Here is a 25,346-nt window from a genome sequence, read left to right as displayed (position 1 = left end):
GAGGAAAAAAAATATTTTCTGGGAATTTCATTTTAAAAAATTTAATTTTTCATATTTAATATGTATTTTAAAAAAATAATATTTTTAGGAAAGGATGTTCTCCGAAAATGTTTTTTAATTAGTTTTTCACAAGTTTTTTTCATGGGGAGATAAAAATCTTACTTTTTTTATTATTTTTGTTTTACTATAATAAAAATATTGTTTTTTATTAAATTATATAATATGATAAATAATTAAAATAATTAATAAAAATATGCATAACTATTTGATTTTTAGGAAAATTATATAAAAATTCTCAATAACCAACCAAATAAATTTTATTCATTTCGACCAAACATGCTTTTTGGGTATAAAAAAATTTCTCCTCCTACCAAAAGCTCCCGAAGGGAACAATTTAGTAATTACTTGGATCCAGTATATTATTTTTTTGGCCCCACTAGAAGAGGGTAAGGTCTCAATTCCTTGAACAATTTAATATATTTTTGGATAAATAACTAAATTTATTTTTAAATGAGTGATGTAATCACAAATTAGTCCTTAAAAGATGAAAAATACAAATTTAGTCACCATACAAAACATGCAAAAAATTAGTTTGGTCGTTAAATTTATGAGATTATCTTATCATTATAATGTTCAATAATCAATTTGACAATAAATTATATTTTTCAAAGACCAAATTAATATTTAAGGACCAATTTATCATTAAATTATCAGCGGAACTAATTTGTTATACCTTTTACATATTCAAAAATTAAATTTAAAATTTTCATCTTTTAAACTAATTTATAACATTAGCTAATTTAGTTATTTACTCTAATGTTTTCAACAAAGTTTTTCGTTTAAACTAGACATGTATTGCGTTTTACACTTTACCCAATTGGTTCAAAGTTGAATGCTTCAATATTAAAATTAAAGAATTATCATATTACTATTTTTTTTATATATATAAAGTGAATGATTTAAGTGTCCCATCCCAATATGGAGAAATTCAAAAAAAGTACCAACACTTATTACAATTTTCCCATTTACGTTAAATCCTTGGGAAGCTTGCATTGTGTCTTGAGGTTGAGTTATGACACATTGCTGCAAATGTAAAAGGGTAGAGCAAATGTGGTAAAAGATATCTAGAAATGAAAAATAAATTGTAGGTAATGTAATTTGAATTACATACAAATGTTTCGGTACAAAATGTTGAAAGGAACTATACGACTTTGTTGCTTAATGAGAACCTTAAAATGAGTCTCTAATTGGTGTTAGTACATCAACTCACTCTTTGAACTGTATCATCCCGCAACAGTTTTCCCTTTGCAAAACAAAGAGACCTGGAAGAACCAGAATTTGAGATCATCTTACATGTTACAATTACGGAACAGACACTAAGTGGGGGATTGATGATAAAAAAGAATGGTAAAATATGTAACTGATGATGGTTTCAACCATCACTGTGCCAGAAATTCTAAAGTCTTTAAGGGAACAGCCAAAAACATTTACACTTGGTTCTGGAAGAGTGACTGCACCGATTTTGGAGACAAGTTTGCCACACAATTGAACTGTCACAGAAAGCAAAAGTCACTGTCATTTAATTATCTCAACACCTTTTTCAGCAAGGATAAGGACGTGCATATTATTTTGCCGGTTCATATACTTTACTCAAATGGGGTATATAGGTTAAATAAAGCAGAATAAGAACCCTTTAAACACCCCATTTTCCCAATAATCATTATATAATTTGACATAGATTAAATTAAAACTTTGGTCTTCTTAAACACCATTTTTCAGTTTAGTCCTTACGTAAAAATGATTACAGATTGATCCTGCAATTTACTAGAGTTATAGCAGTATTAGATTTGATCCGTACTTGATACCGTTTTTTTGACTTAGTTTTTACGTGAAAAATTTTTAGACTTTACATGAAAAAAATTATATATTTTGATCTCTAAATTTGACATCGTTTTTTGTTTAGATCCCTATGTAAGAATAACTCTAATACCACTATAACTTTAATAAATGCTAAGGAGTAATATGTAAATAATTTTTTATGTGGATACCAAAATATAGATCTTTTTTCTTTAATGTAGGGTCTAGAATTTTTTTTGGATATATGTATTAAATACATAATTTAATCAGTAACATAGATCCCATAGACAAAAGGAGGGTGGGATGGAAAGAAGTTCCTGTAAACTGTATAATTATATTTTTTAAAATGAGTAAAAGTTTAAACTAGTTGAATGAAGGCTCATCAAAATCACGACATACCTCAAGACTCATTGAGCTTTTACAAAATTACTTATAAATCACCCATTAACAAGATTCTCAACAGTAAGATTCAAACTCGCATCCTTATCACATACAAGTCCAATCCTTACCATTTGGACCAACCTTGTTGGTAAAACCGTACGATTATATTATGTGTTGGACATTTTAGTGTAATTGATCTCTTTATTATGTTAAAATAAGGGTGCACGCTTGTTTTAATGTAATAACAAGATGTTCGGTTTAGACAAATGTTGGAAGTTACATGGAAGTTACTAAAACTTCCATCAACGGTTGGAAGTTACTAAAACTTCCATCAACGACAATTTTTAAAGAAATAACTTCCATCAACCGCCAAAAACCACATTTTCTTTGATCATAAATAATTATTCTGGTTCAGAAAGCATAACGTGTGACAAAACATACAAGACCAAAACAAAACTCTTGAATTATAATCTTCTGATTTTATCCGATTGAACAATTTTGGTTGAACCCCGAAATTTGATTTAATCTGAAAGTGTTATACACGACTTCAGATTTATCCAGTATCATCTCGAATTTTCAAATTAACCAACAAAAGATTGAATCAAATTTTTCGAGATGACGAACGATAGTTCGAAGATGACAAGCAAGTTTGCGAAGTTGGACAAGTTTGAAGGGCAGGATTTCAGAAGATGGCAAAAGAAGATGCACTTTCTCTTGACAACATTGAATGTGGTGTATGTGCTGAGTACACCGATGCCGGTGTATATGGAAGATGAAACTCTGGATCAAACAAGGAAGCGTTCGAAATGGGAGAACGACGATTACATTTGTCGTGGACACATTCTGAACGGTATGTCTGACTCTCTCTTTGATATTTATCAAAATGTTAAGTCTACTAAGGAATTATGGGACTCTCTTGAATCCAAGTATATGGCAGAAGATGCCAAATTCTTAGTTAGTAATTTCTTTAATTACAAAATGATTGATTCGAGGCCTGTTATGGAACAATATAATGAACTGCTGCGGATTTTGGGTCAGTTTACTCAACATGATTTGAAAATGGATGAATCCATTGCAGTTTCATCTATAATTGATAAACTACCTTCTTCTTGGAAAGACTTCAAGCATACCTTGAAACATAAGAAGGAAGAGTTGACTCTGGTTCAACTCGGTAGTCATTTCATGATTGAGGAGTCACTGAGGGCTCAGGAAATTGACAAAGTCAATGATAAAAATGTAGCAGGTTCCTCTTTCGTTAATATGGTAGAGGAAAGTGGAACAGTTAAGCAAAATTACAATGCTAAAGGTAACAAACAAAAATTTCAAGGAAATAAGAACAAAGGTCCAAACAAACAGACAAAATTGTCATGTTGGAAGTGTGGGAAACCTGGTCATTTAAAGAGGGATTGCCGGGTGTTCAAAGGAAAGAACAAGGCTGGTCCAAGTGGGTCTAATGATCCGGAAAAGCAACAAGGATGATGATGTTGCTTGGTGGTTTGATTCGGGAGCAACAAGCCATGTGTGCAAAGATCGTCGTTGGTTCAAGGAATTTAGACCAATCGATGATGACTCTATTGTAAAGATGAGCAATGTTGCAACTGAACCAATCCTAGGATTAGGTTGTGTGAATTTAGTTTTTACTTCCGGAAAAAGTTTGTATTTGGATAATGTCTTATTTGTACCTGGCATTCGTAAGAACTTATTGTCTGGTATGGTTTTAAATAATTGTGGTTTCAAGCAAGTACTTGAAAGTGACAAGTACATCTTGTCAAGACATGGTTCATTTGTTGGATTTGGTTATCGTTGTAATGGAATGTTTAAATTAAACATTGATGTTCCTTTTGTTCATGAATCTGTTTGTATGGCCTTGTGTAGTTCTATAACTAATATGACAAAATCAGAAATTTGGCATGCTAGATTAGGACATGTTCATTACAAAAGATTAAAAGATATGTCAAAAACAAGTATGATTCCTCCTTTTGATATGAACATTGAAAAATGCAAAACTTGCATGTTGACCAAGATCACTAGGAAACCTTTTAAGGATGTTAAAAGTGAGACTAAAGTCTTAGACCTTATTCATAGTGATTTGTGTGATTTGCATGCTACTCCATCATTAGGTCATAAAAATATCTTGTTACTTTTATTGATGATGCATCAAGGTATTGTTATGTATATTTATTAAATACAAAAGATGAAGCTCTTGATAAATTTAAAATTTATAAGAAAGAGGTAGAACTTCATCAAAATGGGCTAATCAAAACTCTTCGTACGGATAGGGGAGGTGAGTATTATGATCCGGTTTATTTTCAATCTACTGGAATAATACATCAAACTACAGCTCCCTATACACCACAACAGAATGGTGTAGCCGAAAGGAAGAATAGAACCTTGAAAGAAATGGTGAATTCCATGTTATCCTATTCGGGTTTAAGTGAAGGATTTTGGGGTGAGGCTATGTTGACAGCCTGTTACTTGTTGAACCAAATTCCTAACAAAAGGAATAAGGTTACCCCATATGAACTTTGGCACAAAAAGACACCAAATTTGAGTTATCTCAAAATTTGGGGATGTAGGGCTGTAGTCAGGCTTACAGAACCTAAAAGGAAAACCATAGGTGAAAGAGGTATAGATTGCATATTTATTGGATATGCTGAACATTCTAAAGCATATAGATTCTATGTGCTAGAATCTAATGATTCTGTTGCTGTGAACTCGGTTATAGAGTCACGAGATGTTATCTTTGATGAACAAAGATTTACATCTATACCTAGGCCAAAGGACATGAATTCCATGTCGAAAGTCTCAGTTAATATTGAGGATATACCTTCAACTAGTACTGAAACTAGAAAGAGTACGAGAGTAAGAAAGGCTAAGTCATTTGGTGATGACTTTCAACTCTATTTGGTTGAAGGGTCAAGGAATGATATTGAATTTCAATATCAATATTGCCTTAATGTTGAGGAAGACCCAAAGACTTTTAGTGAAGCAATGGCTTCAAGGGATGTTGTATTCTGGAAAGAAGCAATCCAAAGTGAGATGGATTCCATCATGCAAAATAATACCTAAAAATTGGTTGACTTACCTCCTGGATGTAAGCCATTAGGATGTAAGATGATCTTTAGGAGAAAGATGAAAGTGGATGGTACTGTTGACAAGTACAAAGCCAGATTGGTTATCCAAGGCTTTAGGCAAAAGGAGGGTATTGATTTTTTCGATACATATGCTCCTGTTGCTAGGATATCCACTATTAGACTGTTGTTAGCACTTGCTACTATCCACAATCTGGTGATTCACCAAATGGATGTGAAAAATGCATTCTTAAATGGTGAATTGGATGAAGAGATATACATGAAACAACCTGAAGGGTTTGTTATGCCAGGAAATTAAAATAAGGTGTGTAAACTGATGAAATCTCTTTATGGCTTGAAACAAGCGCCTAAACAATGGCATCAAAAATTTGATGAGGTTGTGTTGTCTAGTGGTTTTGTTCTAAACCAAGCAGATAAATGTCTATACAACAAGTTTGATACTCATGGCAAAGGAGTTATCATTTGTCTGTATGTAGACGACATGCTGATCTTTGGTACCGACCAAGATCAAGTTGATGAAACTAAGGCAATTTTGTCTTCTAAGTTTGATATGAAAGATATGGGGGAGGCGGATGTGATCTTAGGAATAAAGATCAAACGTGGAAACAATGGCATTTCCATCTCTCAATCACATTATATTGAGAAGATATTGGAGAAATTTAATTTTAAAGATTGTTCTCCGGTAAGTACTCCCATTGATCCTAACCTGAAGCTATTACCTAATAAAGGTGTAGCAGTGTCTCAACTTGAATACTCAAGGGCGATAGGATCACACATGTATGCAATGATTAGTACTAGGCCTGATATAGCTTATGTTGTTGCTAAACTTAGTAGGTTTACAAGTAATCCCAGTTCTCATCATTGGCAAGCTATGAATAGAGTATTCAAGTACTTAAAGGGAACCATTGACTATGGTTTGACATATACTGGATTTCCTTTGGTTATTGAAGGTTACTCTGATGCAAGTTGGATAACCAATATGGAAGATTATTCATCCACAAGTGGTTGGGTATTCCTCCTTGGAGGAGGTGCTATCTCTTGGGCATCCAAGAAACAAACCTGCATTACAAATTCAACAATGGAATCTGAATTTGTAGCTTTAGCAGTAGCTGGTAAAGAAGCTGAGTGGCTAAGAAATCTGATCTATGAGATTCCATTGTGGCCCAAACCTATACCTCCCATGTCTATCAGGTGCGATAGTCAGGCTACTTTGGCTAAGGCATATAGTCAAGTGTATAATGGGAAGTCTAGACACTTGGGTGTTAGACACAACATGGTTCGGGAGTTAATCATGCATGGTGTGATATCAGTGGAGTTTGTGAGAACTCAGCATAATTTGGCCGATCATTTAACCAAAGGGTTAAGTAAAGATCTCGTGAAAAGGTCGGCTGTGGGATTAGGATTAAAGTCCATCTGAAATCTCTTATGTTAAGATACCCAATTCCCATCTAATATGACATTAGGTGCTGAATTCAATGTGGAAAGCTTAACATGTAGAGATTGGAACACATCATCGAAAGTATCCCAAAAGGTATGTGTTCGGTTCTGTAAGTTAAGGAGGTTGGAGTATAACTCCTCAATGGTTCTTTTGAAAAATTGCATTTGCAGGTGCAAGAAAGAAAAGAACTACCTATATAAGCATGAAGTTTAGCCGCTTCAAGAAGCTGAGACTTGGCTTTGATATGCTTATGAAGGATAGGGACAAAGACTAGTAAACTAGTGTCGAGCAAGAGTAATGTTATAAACTATTGTGCAGATTATCTTCATGTATTCATTATGAATAGAAAGGGTTCAATCCTTAGTGACACCCTGATATTCGAATATTTGAAACGTGTAATTTGCTAAGATGAAATTCAATCGTCACGATATTTCATCTATGCAGTAGTTTGTGGTATGTTATGACTTTGGTGATTTGATCGGTAATTATACTAAAATGGGGGAGGTTTGTTGGACATTTTAGTGTAATTGATCTCTTTATTATGTTAAAATAAGAGTGCACGCTTGTTTTAATGTAATAACGAGATGTTCGGTTTAGACAAATGTTGGAAGTTACATGGAAGTTACTAAAACTTCCATCAACGGTTGGAAGTTACATGGAAGTTACTAAAACTTCCATCAACGGCAATTTTTAAAAAGAAATAACTTCCATCAAGTTCAGAAAGCATAACGTGTGACAAAACATACAAGACCAAAACAAAACTCTTGAATTATAATCTTCTGATTTTATCCGATTGAACAATTTTGGTTGAACCCCGAAATTTGATTCAATCTGAAAGTGTTATACACGACTTCAGATTTATCCAGTATCATCTCGAATTTTCAAATTAACCAACATTATGTATGTCTTGTGATATGTAGCAATTTTGGTGTGGAGTTAAAAACTTTAGTCAACTGGAACGAAAAGGATTGGATAAACTTTTTTTATAAATATATCTATAGAATAAGAAAATAAAAATAAACAAAATAAATTGAATTTCTCTTATAAGTTAAGTGTAACTTTTATAGAAATTCTCTTATTTAGTTTCTCCAAAAGCTAAGTGCACAATTTTGTTTTAGCTTACGAGAAAAGTTCAATTTATTTTATTCTTGTAAATGTTCATGGAGAAGTTCATTCAAACAAATAATTCTAACCTTCTGTTGCTTATACTTCTCGCGGACAGCATTCAGGAAGCATCCTTTGGTATTAAGTTGCAGATCTTGCAGTGCAAGAACAACAGTTTTGAGGTCTGAAGCTTTGTATTTTGTATAGTGCTCCAGAGTTGGATTCTGCAAATAAATAAATAAATGCATGTGACTCTTAAAATTTATTTACATCTACATTAAGGTGAAAGATGAATTAGTCAACTTAGTTCATACCCATGGATGTTCTGACTCATTCAGGGTCCATTTGGCAAGGAACACAGCAGATGCAGCTATAAGGGAAGGTAGAAACTGGAAGAAGCTGCATTCAACAAGAGCAAGCTCTGCTAAATAATTTGCCAGGAATTCCAGTTCAACATAAGGAGCCTGTATAACAAGATGAAACTAGCAAGTTAATTTGCATTTTTCTTTTCTGCATAATAATGTCAACTTCTCAAAGTTAAATAAATTGTGGATAGATAGTGGATTACTGTAGTACCTTGTAAGAAGATTGTGCTGCTTGGATGAATCTCCTGAAAGCCGAGAAAAGATCGTCATAAACTCATAATTCAGTTAATTTATAACTAAGTGATGTTTTCCAACAAAACGTTGATATATATATAAGAGGCATATTAAGTGGGAACTCGTTATTATAAAAAACAATTATAATAAATATAGACCACTAAATCGAATTATTAAGATTACATGTATGTTACATACCTGAGAAAAGTTTTGATTGTGGGGACAGATAACTGAAAATGCACAAGATTCAGTACTTCTCTCTCCATTTTCAATACCTGCCAAATGATGCCAATTAGGTGTAATCATTATGAATACTACTTGAAAAAAGGAGGAAGATTCCAGCTATACTACCAAATGCAGTACCTCTTCTTTTGTGTATGTATTATCTGTGATGAAGCAAAATTCCTCCACTCGAGGTGCACACATCTCTTCATATTTTCTTAAAGCCACGAAAGAAGGAAAAAAAACACATCTAAGACTGGATGGTATTGATAGAAAAATAGATATGATATCTTAAATTACTACTTATCAGCATCACCAAATGCATTCAATCAAAATCAAGAATTTCATGAATAAAATTAGAAGCTCATTGTATATTATAATGTCCAAACAAAGTTTCATGGCCAGCTTATATGCAAAACTACAGAGAATAATGAGAACAAATTATATCCTGACAAATCTGTAAAAGTCCAAGACTAACAAGTAAAATAACTATTATATAAGGGGTTACCAACAAATAATAATTTTCACCATCACCACCGTACTAGACAGGATGAATAGTTGAGTGTCATCATCATTTTTAAAAGCCTTATCGTTCCCAGTACAGAGTTCAAAGAGAACATCAGTAAGTGTAAACTTTGAGATTAGGAAACTTCCATTGGACCATTACAAAGTTTGGTACTTACGATGCAATCAACATGCAAGTAACACCGAGCAACTGGAGCTTTTGCTTCTGAATGAGTCTTGTTGAGAGATACCGATCAATGAGGTTCACGGTCAGGTAAAGAGTGTCTGGAACCAACTTGTATTCCTCAGAAACCTGAAAGGGAATAAAGGAAACCTTCAGCAAACCCACAATCAAAGCTTGATGGCCAACTTAGACAACAATTACTGATTGTGTATTTCAGATGTGACTATATCAGGAGCATGATAATGAATTGTAGATATCCATCTACTTGTCAATATCCTATAATTCAACCACATTTTCATTGAAAGGCAGTAGAGAAGTATAGAAATCTACATAATGCTGCAGCCATGAGACTAACCTCCACAAGCCAATCAACCAGAATTCCACGCATGCTTGGATTAATATCTTTCTGCAACTTGTCCATGTAGTTGGTCAATGGTTTCCTTTGAAGCTGGAGTGATTTCACCAAAACTCATCGTCAATATTTTTTGTAGTGAAAGTAACCTCTTTTCTCAGCATTATAAGAGTATTACATAGTAAAGTTCTTTTATGCAGCAATATTAATATTATAATAATACTATTATGTTACTAAACAAAATTAGCTCTCTGCTATCCAAGAATACTTGCTATTTTGCTGCCAGTGAATGTTATATTCTGAAAGAACTTTGTTATAAATGCAATCAGACTGTGAAAATAACAGAAAAAGCAGAAGTTAAGGTTTATGTAATTATATCATAACATTGTTTAACCGAAGATATTGAAATATTCACCAGTTACATAAACTAATAGCATAGTAGCAACACATCAGGAGAAAAAATAATTACACCCGTACATCACAAACCTCTGTGACTCGAATATTGCTGTATATGTCAGGGGCATAAAAACTCCACAGTTGAGGATCCTTTAACTCTGAATCAATGTCCACAATAGTCAGGGAGTCTGAGGCTCCCAGCTTCTCACAAATTATATCTATGTCTGCACAATTGAATCAAGAGAACAAAACAGTAACTACAGGATTCTAACTTCGAGGATAACTACAAGATCCTTGAACTTGAAAATTCCTTGTATAACAATACTAGTATTTTGCATTCTCCAAAAGAAATAAGAAATTCAGTTCAATTAGTTAATGAAAACACAAGCAACTAATATATTTTTGAGAAAGCAGAGCCTGTCTGCTGAAAAGTTCAACAACCTCAATGTTAAAGCCTATGTATCAAGTAGCATTTAATGCTTTGTATGTTCAATCAGAGAGTTACATGAATTTCATTTGCCCAATTAGTAATTTAGTATGTCATACTATATGCCTAAAGTCTGTTGCATACTAGTAACATGAGTTATTGAAAAACCTTTGTTTGGAGAGTTCCGGAGTTCATCAGATTTCACAGAGTTTTGCATTGAAAGTGAGGTGTCTGCTGTTACACCTTCTCTTAAGGTGTCATTTGATTCAACCATCTTTATTGTGGATAATTCTTCAGCTAACTTTGCTCTAACATCGTCATGTGAGGATGAAACGTCAGTGGAAACACTTGAGGCTGCAAGCTTGGTGTTTTTCTTTGTACAAACTCCTTTGGCCTACATAATGGATAGTCAACCAGCATCACTAACTACACTAATGATATCTCAGACTTAGGTGTAGATGAATAACAACTTTGTAAAATAATAAAAATCATTTTGTGATGAGAAAAATCAAGATATTGGATCAAATGTTTTTGTATTTTCAAACGAGAATAACTCACATAGACAAATGTTTACTTCTCTTATCACTAGAATTAAAAAAACATTTGATGATTTGAAATCTACCTTTGATGACAAAGTGAATCTTTCATGCTTACCTGAAATTTTGATGCCTTAGTACACTTATCATGTGGTTTTGCACACATGTTTGATATATCTGAAAGCACTGCCCTTCCCTTTTGCTGGACAACAGCAGGAACAACCGCAAAAGTTTTGTTTCCAGAACTTGCTGCTCTTTTGGAATTAGCTCGAAGCACGTTTTTCTGCTCATTTTTTAAGGAGGGTCTTGAGTAGGGAGTAATCCCTCTCAAGGCTCTAGCTCTTGCTCTGGTGATTCGGAGTGGACGCTCTTCATCTTTGGCACAAACTCTATTTACTTTATCCATTGTGTGTGCCTTGGAGAAGAGCAACCCAATTGCTTCAACTAAAAATCTTGCTCATACCTATTCTTCAAACACCAAATTAACAATCTTTGGATAATGGCAATCAATAACTGTACTTAAGAACGAAAACAGTAAAAGATTGTGAATTTGTTTCACCATGATCTTTCAGTCAAATACTTAATCTTTTGTAACATTCTTGATTTTGTTTTGGAAACAATAAGAAAGATTGTGAATTTGTATCACCCTGATGACATTTCCCGACTTGGTCAAAACAAAATGAAGAAAAAAATTGCAAGGTATGACCCAGATCTTTTTCTTATTTCTATTCCCTTTTCTTCTGTCACGATTTTCTTGATTCGTTGAATAAACAAAATGCTGTGAATAACAAAAATGTTTAATCGATGAGAAAAGGTGTATGAACACATTCACTCAACCCCAACACAAATACAATAACAATCACCAACAAACAATTCCCGACGAAAACACAATAAAAATGGATAAAACTATCCCATCATTTCCATACTCTTCAGAGAAATCCCGAGGTAAAAAAAAAGCCCAGGTGCATAAAATTTCAGTCTCCTTACCCAATAGAAAACAAAAGAAGTGAAATTTACGTAAATTTGAAGAAGCAATGCAGCTCAAGACAAGATCCATACACTAAGACAAAACATCCTTAACAGAACGAAAATATCTCGGAATGCGCTATTCAGAAACAGAGTAAAAGAAGTTAAAGAAAGAGGGGGGAAATTAAAAAGAGTGTGTTTGCTTGTTGAAACCTTTAAAGAAAAGAAAAGAGAAAAGCTAAGTGGGTTGAGACTTGAGAATGAGAGTGGATGTTATAGGCAGCAGAGTGAGTGGGCGGGACAGGGACACAGTTCAAAACTAGAGATGTCGTGAACTTCTACCTTTTTTTCATAATTTATATAAATTGATATAATGAAAAAAGATAAAGTTGTGTTTAGGCAAATATGTAAATATTTTGCACAACATTTATGACAAGACTAAAACATTGTTTATTGTAACTTTTTTCTTAGTCTTTTATAATTTACTTTAAAAAAATTAATTATCATATATAGTTCATATAAAACTTCTACTCTTCTCTTACTAAAAACTCAAACACTTTTTTTTTTTTTTTATCTTCCCATCTCCCTAATTTTCTTGTAACATTTCTAAAAACTATACTCATGTAATAATAGTTAACATTTTATTGCTAACTATTTATTCGATATAATTTTATAATTACTATGTGTGGCGCAGGAGTATATTGTTATATAGCTATGTCAATTATTACATCTTTACTAATATTGTGTTGATTTAAATAAAATTAAATTCAGATTTTTTAATAAATATCTATTTCAAGAATTATAAATAAAGAAAAATTGATTAAAAGAAAAATTTAATTAAGAATGATCAGATGATAAGGGTATAAATATGTCTACGTGTAACCTAGCAAAAATTATATAAGTCCAAGTTAAATTTTCTATAAATTGAATTAAATAGAGATTTTTATTAAAATCCATTTAATTAAAATAGTCACGCTTTAAGTCATAAAAAAAACTTTAAGTCTTATAAGTCAACATATTTAAATTAACATAAACAAATATTTATTGCTAATATTATTATATTAAACTTGTTATAATGTATTTTTTTTTAAAGAGGAGTTATAATGTATTAAAATCATACAATTATTTGTCCTTTTAAAATGTTTAAGTGTTTTTGTTCAAAAGTTCTTTTACGTTGTGAATTAAAAGAATTAATTAATAAACTAATAAAGTGTCGCACATGTTACAAAAGATTCAATTTTGTATTAATGCTAATGTTTTTATATATTGTATATCCTAATCATGTCCTTTACTATAATTTTATGCTGTAAATTCATGTCATTACTATGCCGTATACGTTACCCATGTAATATCCATGCTTCAATTCTTATACAGCAAGGAGTTGATCCTAAATGAATATTTGACACAGATAAATTTCATGACTAGCTAAATGTGATTCATATGAAAAGGAAAAAAATAAAATCGTCCATCTCTCCCTATATTCTTGAACCTAGAAGTTTTTTAATTAAAAAATGAAATATAGTTAAAATTACTGCATCTTACTTTTTAGTTTAGCATATAAAATGTGTTTGTTTCATACTTAAAAGTTTATTTTTAGGAATGTGAATATGAAAATGTAATATTCATACTGTTTACAAGTTTTGAAAATTTATTTAGTATATTGTTTATTTATGAGAATATTTTAGCTTTCTTTTTTATCATGTTTTTTCCATGAGAATATGGAATGTTATTATTCTCTAAATATGCATGTAATTTCTATTTTTTCTTTGAATTATTTTGAATTTTAAAAACTAATCCTAGGAATATTAAAGTATAACCATACATGTTTTTAAATGCATCCAATAATAATATTCTTAACTATCATATTTTTGGGATATTTTTTATCCATAAAAATCAAAGACAAATATCATAAATTTACAACAACTTACATGTTATCAATTGAATTATATTCCTATGATTACATGATCAGAAATACAATATCATTATTTGAACATCTCCTAAATGATTTGATATTTTAATATTAAATAAATATGATTATGCTGGATAAAAGTATTTTATAAAAAAACTAAAAGCTCAGTCAAAAAATTGGAAAAAGTTTAGAAAATTTAAGTTTTATAGCAACTTTAAAACATAACATTGTTAGATGATTTTAGACAACAAGGACGGAAAAAGTTGAAAAAAATTCAATTATAAGACTTGAAATATAAACACTAAAAACTAAAGTTGTTAAAACTTAAAATTATAAGGATCAAAGCAATAATTAAAAAATTATTATAAGTGACAGTATATTACTAAATAGTAATTTTTAATAAAAATGTTAGAAACATATTATCTGATTGATTAAAATTTATTGAGATAATAAAATTTTATAGATCTCACATTTTATTGTATGATTTTCTTTTCTGATTTTATTATTTTCAACAAATTTTAATAACTTAAAAAAGAAAGTGTACTTGAAGGAGTGCCATCACTCTTCATTTTTAAAAGAAAACTATCAAAATTCAGTAGTTTTTTAGGTTTAATGTTATTTTTGATTAAATTTTACAATTATTTTGTTTTAATACATAAATTTTTAAAATTTTTATTTTAATCTTTTATATTTTCAAAATATATCATTTTGATTATTTTATTTCAATTTTTCTTTTGAAATATTAGGCCTTGACATTTAAATTTTAAAACAATTAATTTAATATAATGACACAAATGTTTCGATTGAAAATTTTTAAAAGATGATCAAAATAATTTAGTTTAAAAATATAAATGAGTGACTAAAATAAAATTTTCAAAATATAACGTGAGAAAGTAAAATAAATAAGTTAAAACATATTGTAGCAAATGACATAAAGGTTTTATTTTGTTATAATCTGAGTTTGGCAGCTAGTTTGACATAGAAAGAAGCTGGATAGAGGGATCTTTTGGGGAGGAGCGGTGCAACAACACGACTGATTTAATTGGTTGAGCAAGATGTCGACCTCGACGAACGTGGTAGTCCTGGACAACGGCGGCGGGCTGATCAAGGCGGGCATCGGCGGCGAGCGCGACCCCTCCGCCATAGTCCCGAACTGCCTCTACCGCCCCCCGTCGTCGAAGAAGTGGCTCCACCTCCACTCCGGCGACGAGGACCTCACCTCCGCCGCCGTGCGCCGCCCCATGGACCGCGGCTACCTCATAAACCCCGACCTCCAGCGCGAAATCTGGTCCCACCTCTTCTCTTCCGTCCTCCACATAAACCCTTCCCAGTCCTCGCTCCTCCTCACGGAGCCTCTCTTCACTCCCCCCTCCATCCAGCGCTCGGTGGACGAGCTCGTCTTCGAGGACTTCAACTTCCGGGCCCTGTACGTGGCCCACTCCCCCTCCCTCGTCCACCTCCACGAGGCCAGCCGCAACAACGCCAACGGGCTCCTCTCCAAGGCCCAGTGCAGCCTCGTCCTCGACGCCGGGTTCTCCTTCACCCACGCCTCCCCCGTCTTCCACAACTTCGCCCTCAACTACGCCGTCAAGAGGATCGACCTCGGCGGCAAGGCCCTCACCAACTACCTCAAGGAGCTCGTCTCCTTCCGCTCCGTTAATGTCATGGAAGAGACCTTCATCATCGACGACGTCAAGGAGAAACTCTGCTTTGTCTCACTCGACGTCAACCGCGACCTCACCATCGCCAGGTTCGTTTTTGTGTTTGAGGGAGCAGTTTGCAAAATTGAATTTGTATGAATTTCATCTTGCAAAATTGGTCAAATGAGTTTGAACAGCCATTGCATCTTTTTCCGGAGGTAGTGTTAAATACTTCTATGAAATTTTAGTTTTTACCAAGCCGAGTGACATCGAGTGATTCAAATTGCCGGCCTCACCTACTGGATAAGGCTTTTGTTTCTACATTGATGCTAGTTAAAATTGATTTTGAAGTGAAATGATTTATGTGTGGGCATTTTAGGGTAAATGGTTACTTTCGTCCTGAGAGTGGGTGATAATTTAGCCCCTAAAAGAACCAAAAATTGAATGTGTAAAAAGTGTGACAAGTACATCCTTGACGTTCAAGGACCAATTTGACATTACTTTGCAAAGTTTAAGGACTAATTTGATATTAAGTTGTATGACATGTAATTGTTACACTTTTTACATATTCGGAGACTAAATTAAAAATTTTGTTTTTTCAAGAACTAAATTGTCATCGTTTTACACTTTCATGGACTAAAGTGGCCATTTACTGGGTGTTTTATTCTAAAAGCAACTTAATAGTAAAATTCAATATTTAATTTTTTTATCCAACGTAAAAGCTATCCAAAATTACTTCAACTTAATTCATGTTGGACCCAAAATCAATTAAGCAATTGAACATTTAAGTAAAAACACCTTAACTAGTACTTCAATTGATTTTTGACAACTCAACATAAAACGAAACACATACTTTAACTGATTTTTGGTGACTCAACGTATTAGAGTATTATAAGGAGCTGCAATTATTCAATTGCAGACTCACCTAACTACTAGTAAAAGTCAGTCAGTTAGTTAGAAGTTAGTTAGAAGTTAGTTCGATAGTAACTGTTAGACTCTTTAACAGAACTGTCTATATATACTCCTTTGTAAACCTCAATGACTTGGGTTAATTCTCTCTCTCTATTCTCTTAGATTAGGAATTCTATGATGGTATCCAGAGCTTAGTTGATCATCAATGGAGACAAACTCTGTTTCTTCTTCTTCCGCTTCAGCTTTTCTGAGTTCAATTTCACAGAAACTTGATGATTTGAATTTCTTGCTATGACGGCAGCAAATTGAGCTTGTCATCAAATCCCACAAACTTAAAAGGTTTGTTGCGAATCCACAAATTCTGTTACGGTTTCTCACTGAAGCAGATTGCGATGCAGGGATTGAGAATCCTGCATGAGACGTGGGAACAGCAGGATTAGGTTCTTCTCACCTGGTTACAGTCGACTCTGTCTACATCGATTTTATCTCGAATCATTGGTTGCGTCCATTCGAATCCACGATTATTTTCACAAACAGATACGAGCCAAAGCAAGATGGCTTCAAACTGAATTGTGTGCGACAATGCTTGAAGACAAGTCGATGTGCGAGTTTCTGCTTAGAATCAAAGCCATTTCCGACTCACTTGCCTCTGTTGGAAGTCCAATTTCTCTTCAGGAACACACTGATGCTTTACTTGAAGGTCTTCCACAAGATTATCATTCAGTAATCTCAGTTATTGAAAGTAAATTCCAACCTCTTCCTATTGAAGAAGTTGAAGTGCTGCTTTTAGCTCACAAAGCTTGATTGCTGAAGTTTCGAAGACACATCTTTGATTTGCCTTAGATAAATCTTACTCAGGTGAACCCTAACTCTTCTTTGTCGTTTGGTTCCGATGCTTATGCAGCATTGAACAAATCTTCACAATTGTATGATTCGGAGACCTTTCGCGGTAGCTTTGGTCATTGATGGAAGTTTTAACAGAGACGGCGGTTGTGGTGGTGGTGGCGGCGGTTGTGGCCATGGAGGAGGACGCTTTGCAAATTTTCAATGTCAAGTGTGTTACAAATATGGACATACAGCATCTGTCTGTCACTATCGGTTGACTAGAGTTATCAACTGAATCTTTCATTCACACTACATGATCCTTCAAATCAAGGAAATGTTCAGACCAAGTCCTTTGGTCAAAATCAGTATTTTCAAGGAAACTCTAATAACTCTGGTCAGAATAACTATGGACAAAACAATGGTTTCAGATCATCAAATTCATGGAATCAAGGAACTAATCAGAATGCGTCAATGCTGAACAACCAAAGTCAACAACCTCCAAGTGCAATGATTGCAAACTCCAATTTTCAGCTTGGTCCTCTACAACCTGGATACCAGATTTAGGTGCCTCCTTTCATGTGACAGGAGAATCACAAGAACATTCAGCAACTCAGTCCTTTTGAAGGTCCAGACCAAATCTATATTGGCAATGGACATGGCTTGCCTATTAATTCCACTGGTTCTTCCACTTTTACCTCTCCTATTAGTCCTAAAGTGTCTTTATCCTTGAATCAGCTTCTACATGTGCCTACTATAACTAAAAATCTAATCAGTGTCAGTTAATTTGCACTAGATGATGGTGTATTTTTTGAATTCCATCCTAATCATTGTCTTGTGAAATTATAGGGAGTCAATGAGGACTTACTTCAAGGCTCACTTGGACCTGATGATTTATATGTCTTTCCAAATCTTCAACTCCAAGGCTCAACTGCTGCTAGTTTAGCTTCTTGTTTTGTTTCAAATTCTGTAACTAATGCCAGTTCTGATGTAAATAATCTCAATTCTGATGTAAAAACTACTTTTCAAGTGCATGTACTAGCACAAGTTCTCAAACTCTTTGGCACCTTAGATTGGGTCACCCTAGTTCTATTGTTGAGACTTGTTCTTAATCATTGTAAGATACCAATTTCCAATAAAAATGTGTTTGAGTTTTGTGCAGCTTGCTGTGTTGGTAAATCTCACAGATTACCTGCCACTTTATCTTTTTTTTTTTTGGACAGAAACCTGCCACTTTATCTGAAACTGTTTATAATCAACCCTTAGAATTGATATATGGTATTCGAGAAAGAAAGAGAGAAAATTAGAGAGAAAGAAAACTGATATTATTGCAATCTGAAAAGTTAGTTAGAGTTAGTTACCTTAGAGGTATATATAGACCTCTGACCCTCTGAACTAACACTAACAGAAACTGATTTCCTAACACTAGAGGGGTGCTGTTAGCAAAAGCTAACAGCCCTTACAATCATATTGCCTGCTGTCTAACACTAGAGGGGTGCTGTTAGCAAAAGCTAACAGCCCTTACAATCATTCTACAAAACTGTTTTCACAGTTATACAACTGCAGACTCACCTAGCTACTAGTAAAAGTCAGTTAGTTAGTTAGATAGTAACTGTTAGACTTTAACAGAACTGTCTATATATACTCCTTTGTAAACCTCAATGACTTGGGTTAATGAATAACATTTTACTCCTTTCATCCTTTTCTCTCTCTATTCTCCTAGATTAGGAATTCTATGACAGCATAAAACCAAACACATATTAACTGTTAGGTATGTTCATTTTTGTTATGTTACTGTTTGTTGCTTCATTAGGATAATATTGTGGCCTGAGAAAAACATTTCATGTTTGTTTTTATAGGAAGAGTGGGAAAGAGAATCTGTTCAGGTGCACCTACGTGCTTCCGGATGGTGTCACGTACACAAAGGGGTTTGTTAAGTATCCAGATCAGGCGCAGCGATATCTTGCATTGAGGGAGGGTGGCCTTCATTCTTCATCACCAGTGCAAGCGCAGGAGGATGTGAATTTCACGGAAATTGCCGAGCACCCAGAGAACAGGAAGAGAGTTGATTTGACAAAAAATGTATTTGCAAGCGTTTCTTGTTGTGTGGCTTTCATTTGTGTCAGTGATTTTGATGTTATGCTTTCACTTTGTGTGATCCTTAGGAATTTGACTTGACAAATGAACGGTTTCTTGTGCCAGAGATGATCTTCCGTCCTGCTGATTTGGGTCTGTCAATACAATGTGATTTTGGTTAATTCTTTGCTTGATGAGTTTCTTAAGTGACTGTAAATGAGGATCTTAGTCGATTTATTTTTTGCTCATTATGATTAGTTGGGTGTTCTCTTATCTGTAAAATGCTGAGAAAAAGGTTTGCAGGAATGAACCAGGCTGGGCTAGCAGAATGCATTGTACGTGCTGTTAATGCGTGCCATCCACATCTCCGCCCTGTTCTCTATGAAAGGTAACTAGCTCAGAGCATTGTTGATGGCCTTGTTTGTAGACATTTGCATTTGTCTTAATTTGAAACACTCAATTTTAGATGTTATGTGTGTGTATTTTTTGACAGCATCATTTTAACTGGTGGAAGCACCTTATTTCCTCAGTTTGCCGAGAGACTGTAAGTTTTTTGTTTGGATCACTGCACTTTGTACCAAGCCATGATTGTTTTTGCACTTCTGTGATCTATCTTGCCCTGTATAGCATGGTGTAAATGTTTAATTAATTCATTCTAAATGCTGTAGAGAGAAGGAGCTTCGGCCTCTAGTTCCTGATGACTATCGTGTGAAGATAACGACTCAAGAAGAGTAAACATCTTCCCTAAATAGTTTTTCTTCCGAGTTGATATTTTGCATAAAAGAACTTATGGTTCTTCTACAGTCCCATACTAGGTGTTTGGCGTGGAGGTTCACTGTTGGCATCAAGTCCGGATTTTGAAGCTATGTGTGTGACCAAGTCTGAGTATGAGGAGCTTGGTTCTGCTAGATGTCGCAAGAGATTCTTTCATTAAATGTGCATGCTATCAACATATCTACCCTAATATTGTATGTAACCCTGATCTGTAGTATGTAGTTGATGAGATTCATAAAGATGTCACTTTTTTTTATCTCTTTCATTTTCCAATTCCTACATCTTCCTCGCAAGCAAATGCCACATTGGAGAGAAGATCAGAAGACCATGGACTGCTAGTGCAGGAAGTGTGTAAATGGAGAATATTGATTGAACCCACTGTACGTCATTGCACTGTTCAGCGAATGTTCTGTCCTCATCTTTCCAACGGATTCTTACACGGGACCAAGGTTTGAAATGTGGATGATCATCTCTGTAAAAAATTTATTCAGGCTACAGTTTTCAGGTGAATATGATATGATGCAGGCATACTGGTAATATTGGATCAAAATCCATAGGATTATGACTTCACTTTTCTTCTGCAACAAGTGTGGCCTTCTTTTGAGGTGCTATCTAGTGTGGTATGGGGAACATTTAGATATTAATATACCAATCAAGAAAAAATTTCATTCATTTCTCCCGCTGACTAAAACGCGAACTTTGTAGATTGGCCTGTATACCCACGTAACCCACCCCTAATCACAATATAGTGTGTTAAACATGTTTAAATATTTATCCCGTATAATGTAAAAACTTAATACTAATTTATAACAACCAGTGTATTAAAGATTTTGGTTGAAGAATAAAAATATATTTATCAACACAAATATTTATTATTTCATTTATGTCGTAGTATATATCATTTTAGGTATTTTACTTTAACTCTATTTTTCATTTTAAACAATTAAAAGGGCACTAATTACTTTTTTTCCCCAGTAAGATCCTTATGGTATCGTACCCAATACATGAACGAATTCATAATGACATTCTTTTTATCTATCAACGCTAGTGGTTAATTTGTTGGTTTTTTTTTTTTAATAACTCCTTTCATCCTTTTCCTTCAACTACAAAGTTAATTTTATAATTCTCTTAAAAAGACACTTTAACTCTTTTAATAATGATAATTTTGTTAAAAAAATTATTTTATGAAAGTAATTTATGAAATAAATAATTTTCTTAGGAAATGTATATTATATTAAAAGACAAATTATATGTTATAGAAAATATAAAAAAATTACAAATTCATTTAACACTTTTTATGTAAAGATATATATATATATATAAGAAAAAATAATAAAGTGACAATTTAAAAAGCTTTTATATTCTTAATCTATGTAAAATTATCATATATAATACTTTTATCGACATTACCATAACTATTTAAAAAGTTATTTCTGATACATTTTTTTTTAATTGACTGAGAATGTAAATCCTTTACAGTAACGGGTTTTTCATAAATCGATCCAAGATAAAAAAAAATTTGATCTAATAAACCGAAAATCAAACAGACTGAAAAATTGATTTTTTTTTTTTGTGAATGAATCAAATTTTGAATTTAACTTTAGAAACGATTCAAACCATATATATGTATACTCATTTCAATTTTTGTATCTAGTTATAAAATTATCATATCACTTATATTTATGAAAAATATATAAGTTAAGGTGCGTAAGTATTTTATTATTAATTATATAATAACATATCAATAAAATATTTGATATTTTAAATTATTTTTTTATTATATTTATTATATATTTTATATTTTATTTAGTATTTTAAAATAAAAAACTAATCTAATCCAAATCACGAATCAGATTAAAAATTTAAATCAAACTAATTAGATGATGAATTAATAACACGAAAATGATTGGATATGATGATTTTTGTTTTTTTAAAATGGATCCAATCCATAAGAACCCCTGGTCACTCGTGTATGATTGAATAAAAAAATTATTGGCGAATGCAATTATATCATGGCTTCACAATATGAGGTTCCTGCGGCTACAGCGCTCCACTTATGCAAATTCCAAAGTCACGGATTGGAGGCTTCTGTGCTTCTAGAACAAAGTAAGGACCGCCACAATTTTGTATAATAAGTTTCAACACAATATTATTTTATTTTACAAATATATTAACACACTTTTATCACAGTATTATTGAAAAAATATCTTATATTAATTAAAACTTTTGTAATAACACACTTATTTTAGTATGAAAAAATAGGATACGTACCCACAGGATTAAATATTTTATCATAAAGTAGTATTATAAATTTGTTCATTTTAACAATAGTCTCATAAGGTTTCTATACAAAAGTATTTGAAAAAAAGAGTTTAATATCTATTCATTTTATATTATAATTTAATCATAAAATATTATTTAAATTATTTTAAAAGTTAATAAATTTATCGTACACAATAAATTATAATCGAATCGAATGACGTGTAAATTTTTTTATACTTTTAGCACATAATTTTTTTTCCATAAAAAATGACATTCTATCTCAAATCAAAGTCTTTTAGTTAATGATGCTAACATAAATGATGTTTGTATGATTTTTATATGTTTCAAAGCAAATATTATTATTGAAAAAAGAGAAGTTAGGCAAGCTAATTAGCCCACCGAATTTAACTTGTGTTGCCACTAAGATTCATGCAAATGAAAAAAGCATGGCAGGGGAAATCGATCCGTGGGGAAAAAAAATCTATGTATGTTACCCATCCATGCATTGCAATATTCTTTATGAAGTTTAGCAAAGACAAACATGCATGAGCAATAATGGATCAGTCGACTACACGTACTACGTACAGGCAGCATAATAATTTCTTCTTTGGGCGTTTTCATCCTCCTCTCTATTCTTTGGCAGATGTTCTTTGACGACATCGTCTTGGGACATCACATCTTCACTGCTTGATTGATGCTCCTACTGCATGCATGTATGTGTCTTTGAAGGAGTGGACTTCATTAGGCTAATTGTCTCCATATATTGCAAAATACAATCTTTGAAGGAAACTTAGTCTTAATCTTTTTTGTGCTTCTCTTAATATTAAAGGCCTTCCTCCTAGGAGAATCTTCTTGAAACCCTAACTCAACTCATGTTGAGAGAGTTTGATAAAAACTCCACACTAATGTGTTAATTTGCAACACTACCACTAATACAAACTACCCAAAAAAATTCATTACCGATTCTTTTAGCTGATAACTTTATCATTATTTTCTATCATCTTTTCTTTTTCGTTAACTTCAATCAAAATATAAAATGAAATAGTTTTGAACAACGGTATTTGGAATTGAAAACGAGTCCTAATTTTTGGACACCAGAATAGTACAAACACTTCATCATATTACTAATCATATCAATAACTATCTCCCCTTTTTCATCTCTTTAGGTGTGTTTGGTTAAGGAAAAGTTGAAAGAAATAATGAAAAAATTGTGAGTCCATATGAATTCTACACCTCTTACAGTTTATTTTAATTCAAAAAATTATTTTCATTTTTATATTCTCTTATGCTCTACAAATAAGGGTGTCCAGATAATTTTTCATAAAAGATTTTTACAAAAAAATATCATGAAAGAATCCAAATAATCATAAGTGTAAATAAAAAAAATTAGAATGTACATTAATAATTAATAAAAATGCACTATTTTTTAATTTTGTAAAGGCTTAAAAAAAATAGATATTTTTTATTTTAATCATTTAAAGACTTTTTTTTATATTAGTCTATGTAAAAAAAATTATGTTAAAGGAGTTTGACAGTGTAATTACATTCCACATGTATTTAATTTATCTGATAAACTAATTAAATTTTAAATCTTCATATGTTTAAAATAATTGATGTGGTCAAATTAGTTGATGACAAATTTTAAACTAATATAGTTATTTGATAGAAAAATTTAAACAATAAATTTTAAATTTTATAGGGATTAAAATATTATTTTAAAAGAATAAAATAAAATAAACCTATTTTATAGTGAACAAAAGTTTATTAAAAAGTCTTTTGTAAACTTTTTTTATCAGTATTTTGTAAACTATTTTAAAAACAAACATGTTTTATCTAGCATTTTTAATAGCCGTTACCCTTACCCGTGTGATGAACGAGGGCGCTTGTTAGTGGCCCCCTATCATTATCTCATTATCCATGTCGTTCGTGTGTGGAAAAAAGATGTTGAATTGTGGGTTTTATTAGTGATGTCACTTATAAATCTTGACTTTTTAGTGACACATTTCAATAATGATATTTTTATATTAAATAGCTATTATTATTGATTGCGAACTATGATATAATATCTTCCTTTCTGCATTGATATGAAGTCAGGCTGATGTAAGTACAATGCAATAAAGATTAGGTGAATATATTATCTCTACAAATTTATTAAATGTGTAGATAGTCCACAGGCAGATAAAATTGTTAGGCACCTGCTTGTACAAGTTATTTTATAAAAAATTAAGCTAGTTTCCCCCCCTCTTAAAAACAATATATTCTATGGCTAATAAATTTGCCTTATACAATAACCAAAGCTTAAAGATATTCATTTTGAATATCTTAGACGTATATTAAATTAATTTAAGTAGTTCCTACATGTTACATCACATAAGACACTTATATATAATTTAGTTCTAATGAAAAAGAATCAAATAACTCTTTTTATTTTTATTTTTATTTAATTATAATTTTTTCTCTCTTGGAATTTAGGTCTGAAAATTATTTTTTAATCTTAAAAAACTTTGGAAATGAATTAATTGATTATATACGATATTTAAGCCAAAACTTAACAAACTCACATTAGTAACTGAACTTGCTCCAATGATAAAAAAATAATAATAATTTTTTGTCCTTAGAAACTCCCCGAACATCTTCCATTAAAAATTACCTTGTTAACACATTTCTACAGGAGCATCTACCATCTAATGTGCACTCGATGCATTTCCTTGTATCAATTCTATTTCTAATTTGTGTTCAACACTTTGTGTTCTAAGTATAGATATGAAAATTAATTAAAATGAATAGGATAGGGAGTTTCTGAACAAAATATTAGAAGAAAGAAATGATTAAACCATAATTAGACTTATTTTTCTTTTCTTTTCCTAATCCTTTAAATAGCCTTAAAATAGTC

At 32.3% G+C, this 25,346-nt stretch overlaps 2 protein-coding genes across 6 annotated transcripts; one reads left to right on the top strand and one right to left on the bottom strand.

Moving 5' to 3' along the window:
- Positions 1-1,138: 1,138 nt before the first annotated feature.
- On the bottom strand, positions 1,139-12,611 carry CYCA2;1 (mitotic cyclin a2-type). 5 transcript variants are annotated; one of them, XM_041014552.1, is made up of 13 exons: positions 12,080-12,611; positions 11,211-11,555; positions 10,725-10,950; positions 10,211-10,353; positions 9,737-9,829; positions 9,377-9,510; positions 8,835-8,910; positions 8,670-8,746; positions 8,449-8,482; positions 8,187-8,336; positions 7,962-8,096; positions 1,492-1,550; positions 1,139-1,322 (listed from the first exon to the last, which is right to left on the bottom strand). In XM_041014552.1, the coding sequence occupies exons 2-13, from the start codon at positions 11,496-11,498 to the stop codon at positions 1,262-1,264; spliced, it is 1,476 nt and encodes a 491-aa protein (XP_040870486.1). In that variant the 5' UTR covers positions 11,499-11,555; positions 12,080-12,611; the 3' UTR covers positions 1,139-1,261.
- A 2,292-nt stretch (positions 12,612-14,903) lies between these two features.
- Positions 14,904-20,741, top strand: LOC100819827 (actin-related protein 6). Its single transcript, XM_003522592.4, has 7 exons — positions 14,904-15,717; positions 19,201-19,423; positions 19,507-19,570; positions 19,721-19,805; positions 19,911-19,961; positions 20,086-20,148; positions 20,222-20,741. Exons 1-7 carry the CDS (start codon positions 15,023-15,025, stop codon positions 20,349-20,351), a joined length of 1,311 nt encoding a protein of 436 aa, XP_003522640.1. The 5' UTR covers positions 14,904-15,022; the 3' UTR covers positions 20,352-20,741.
- Positions 20,742-25,346: the final 4,605 nt, after the last annotated feature.

This window comes from Glycine max, chromosome 4 (assembly GCF_000004515.6).
Source record: "Glycine max cultivar Williams 82 chromosome 4, Glycine_max_v4.0, whole genome shotgun sequence".
Classification (NCBI taxonomy): domain Eukaryota; kingdom Viridiplantae; phylum Streptophyta; class Magnoliopsida; order Fabales; family Fabaceae; genus Glycine; species Glycine max.
The sequence above is the reverse complement of the archived record's forward strand: the minus strand, read 5'-3'. Positions and strand labels throughout refer to the sequence as shown.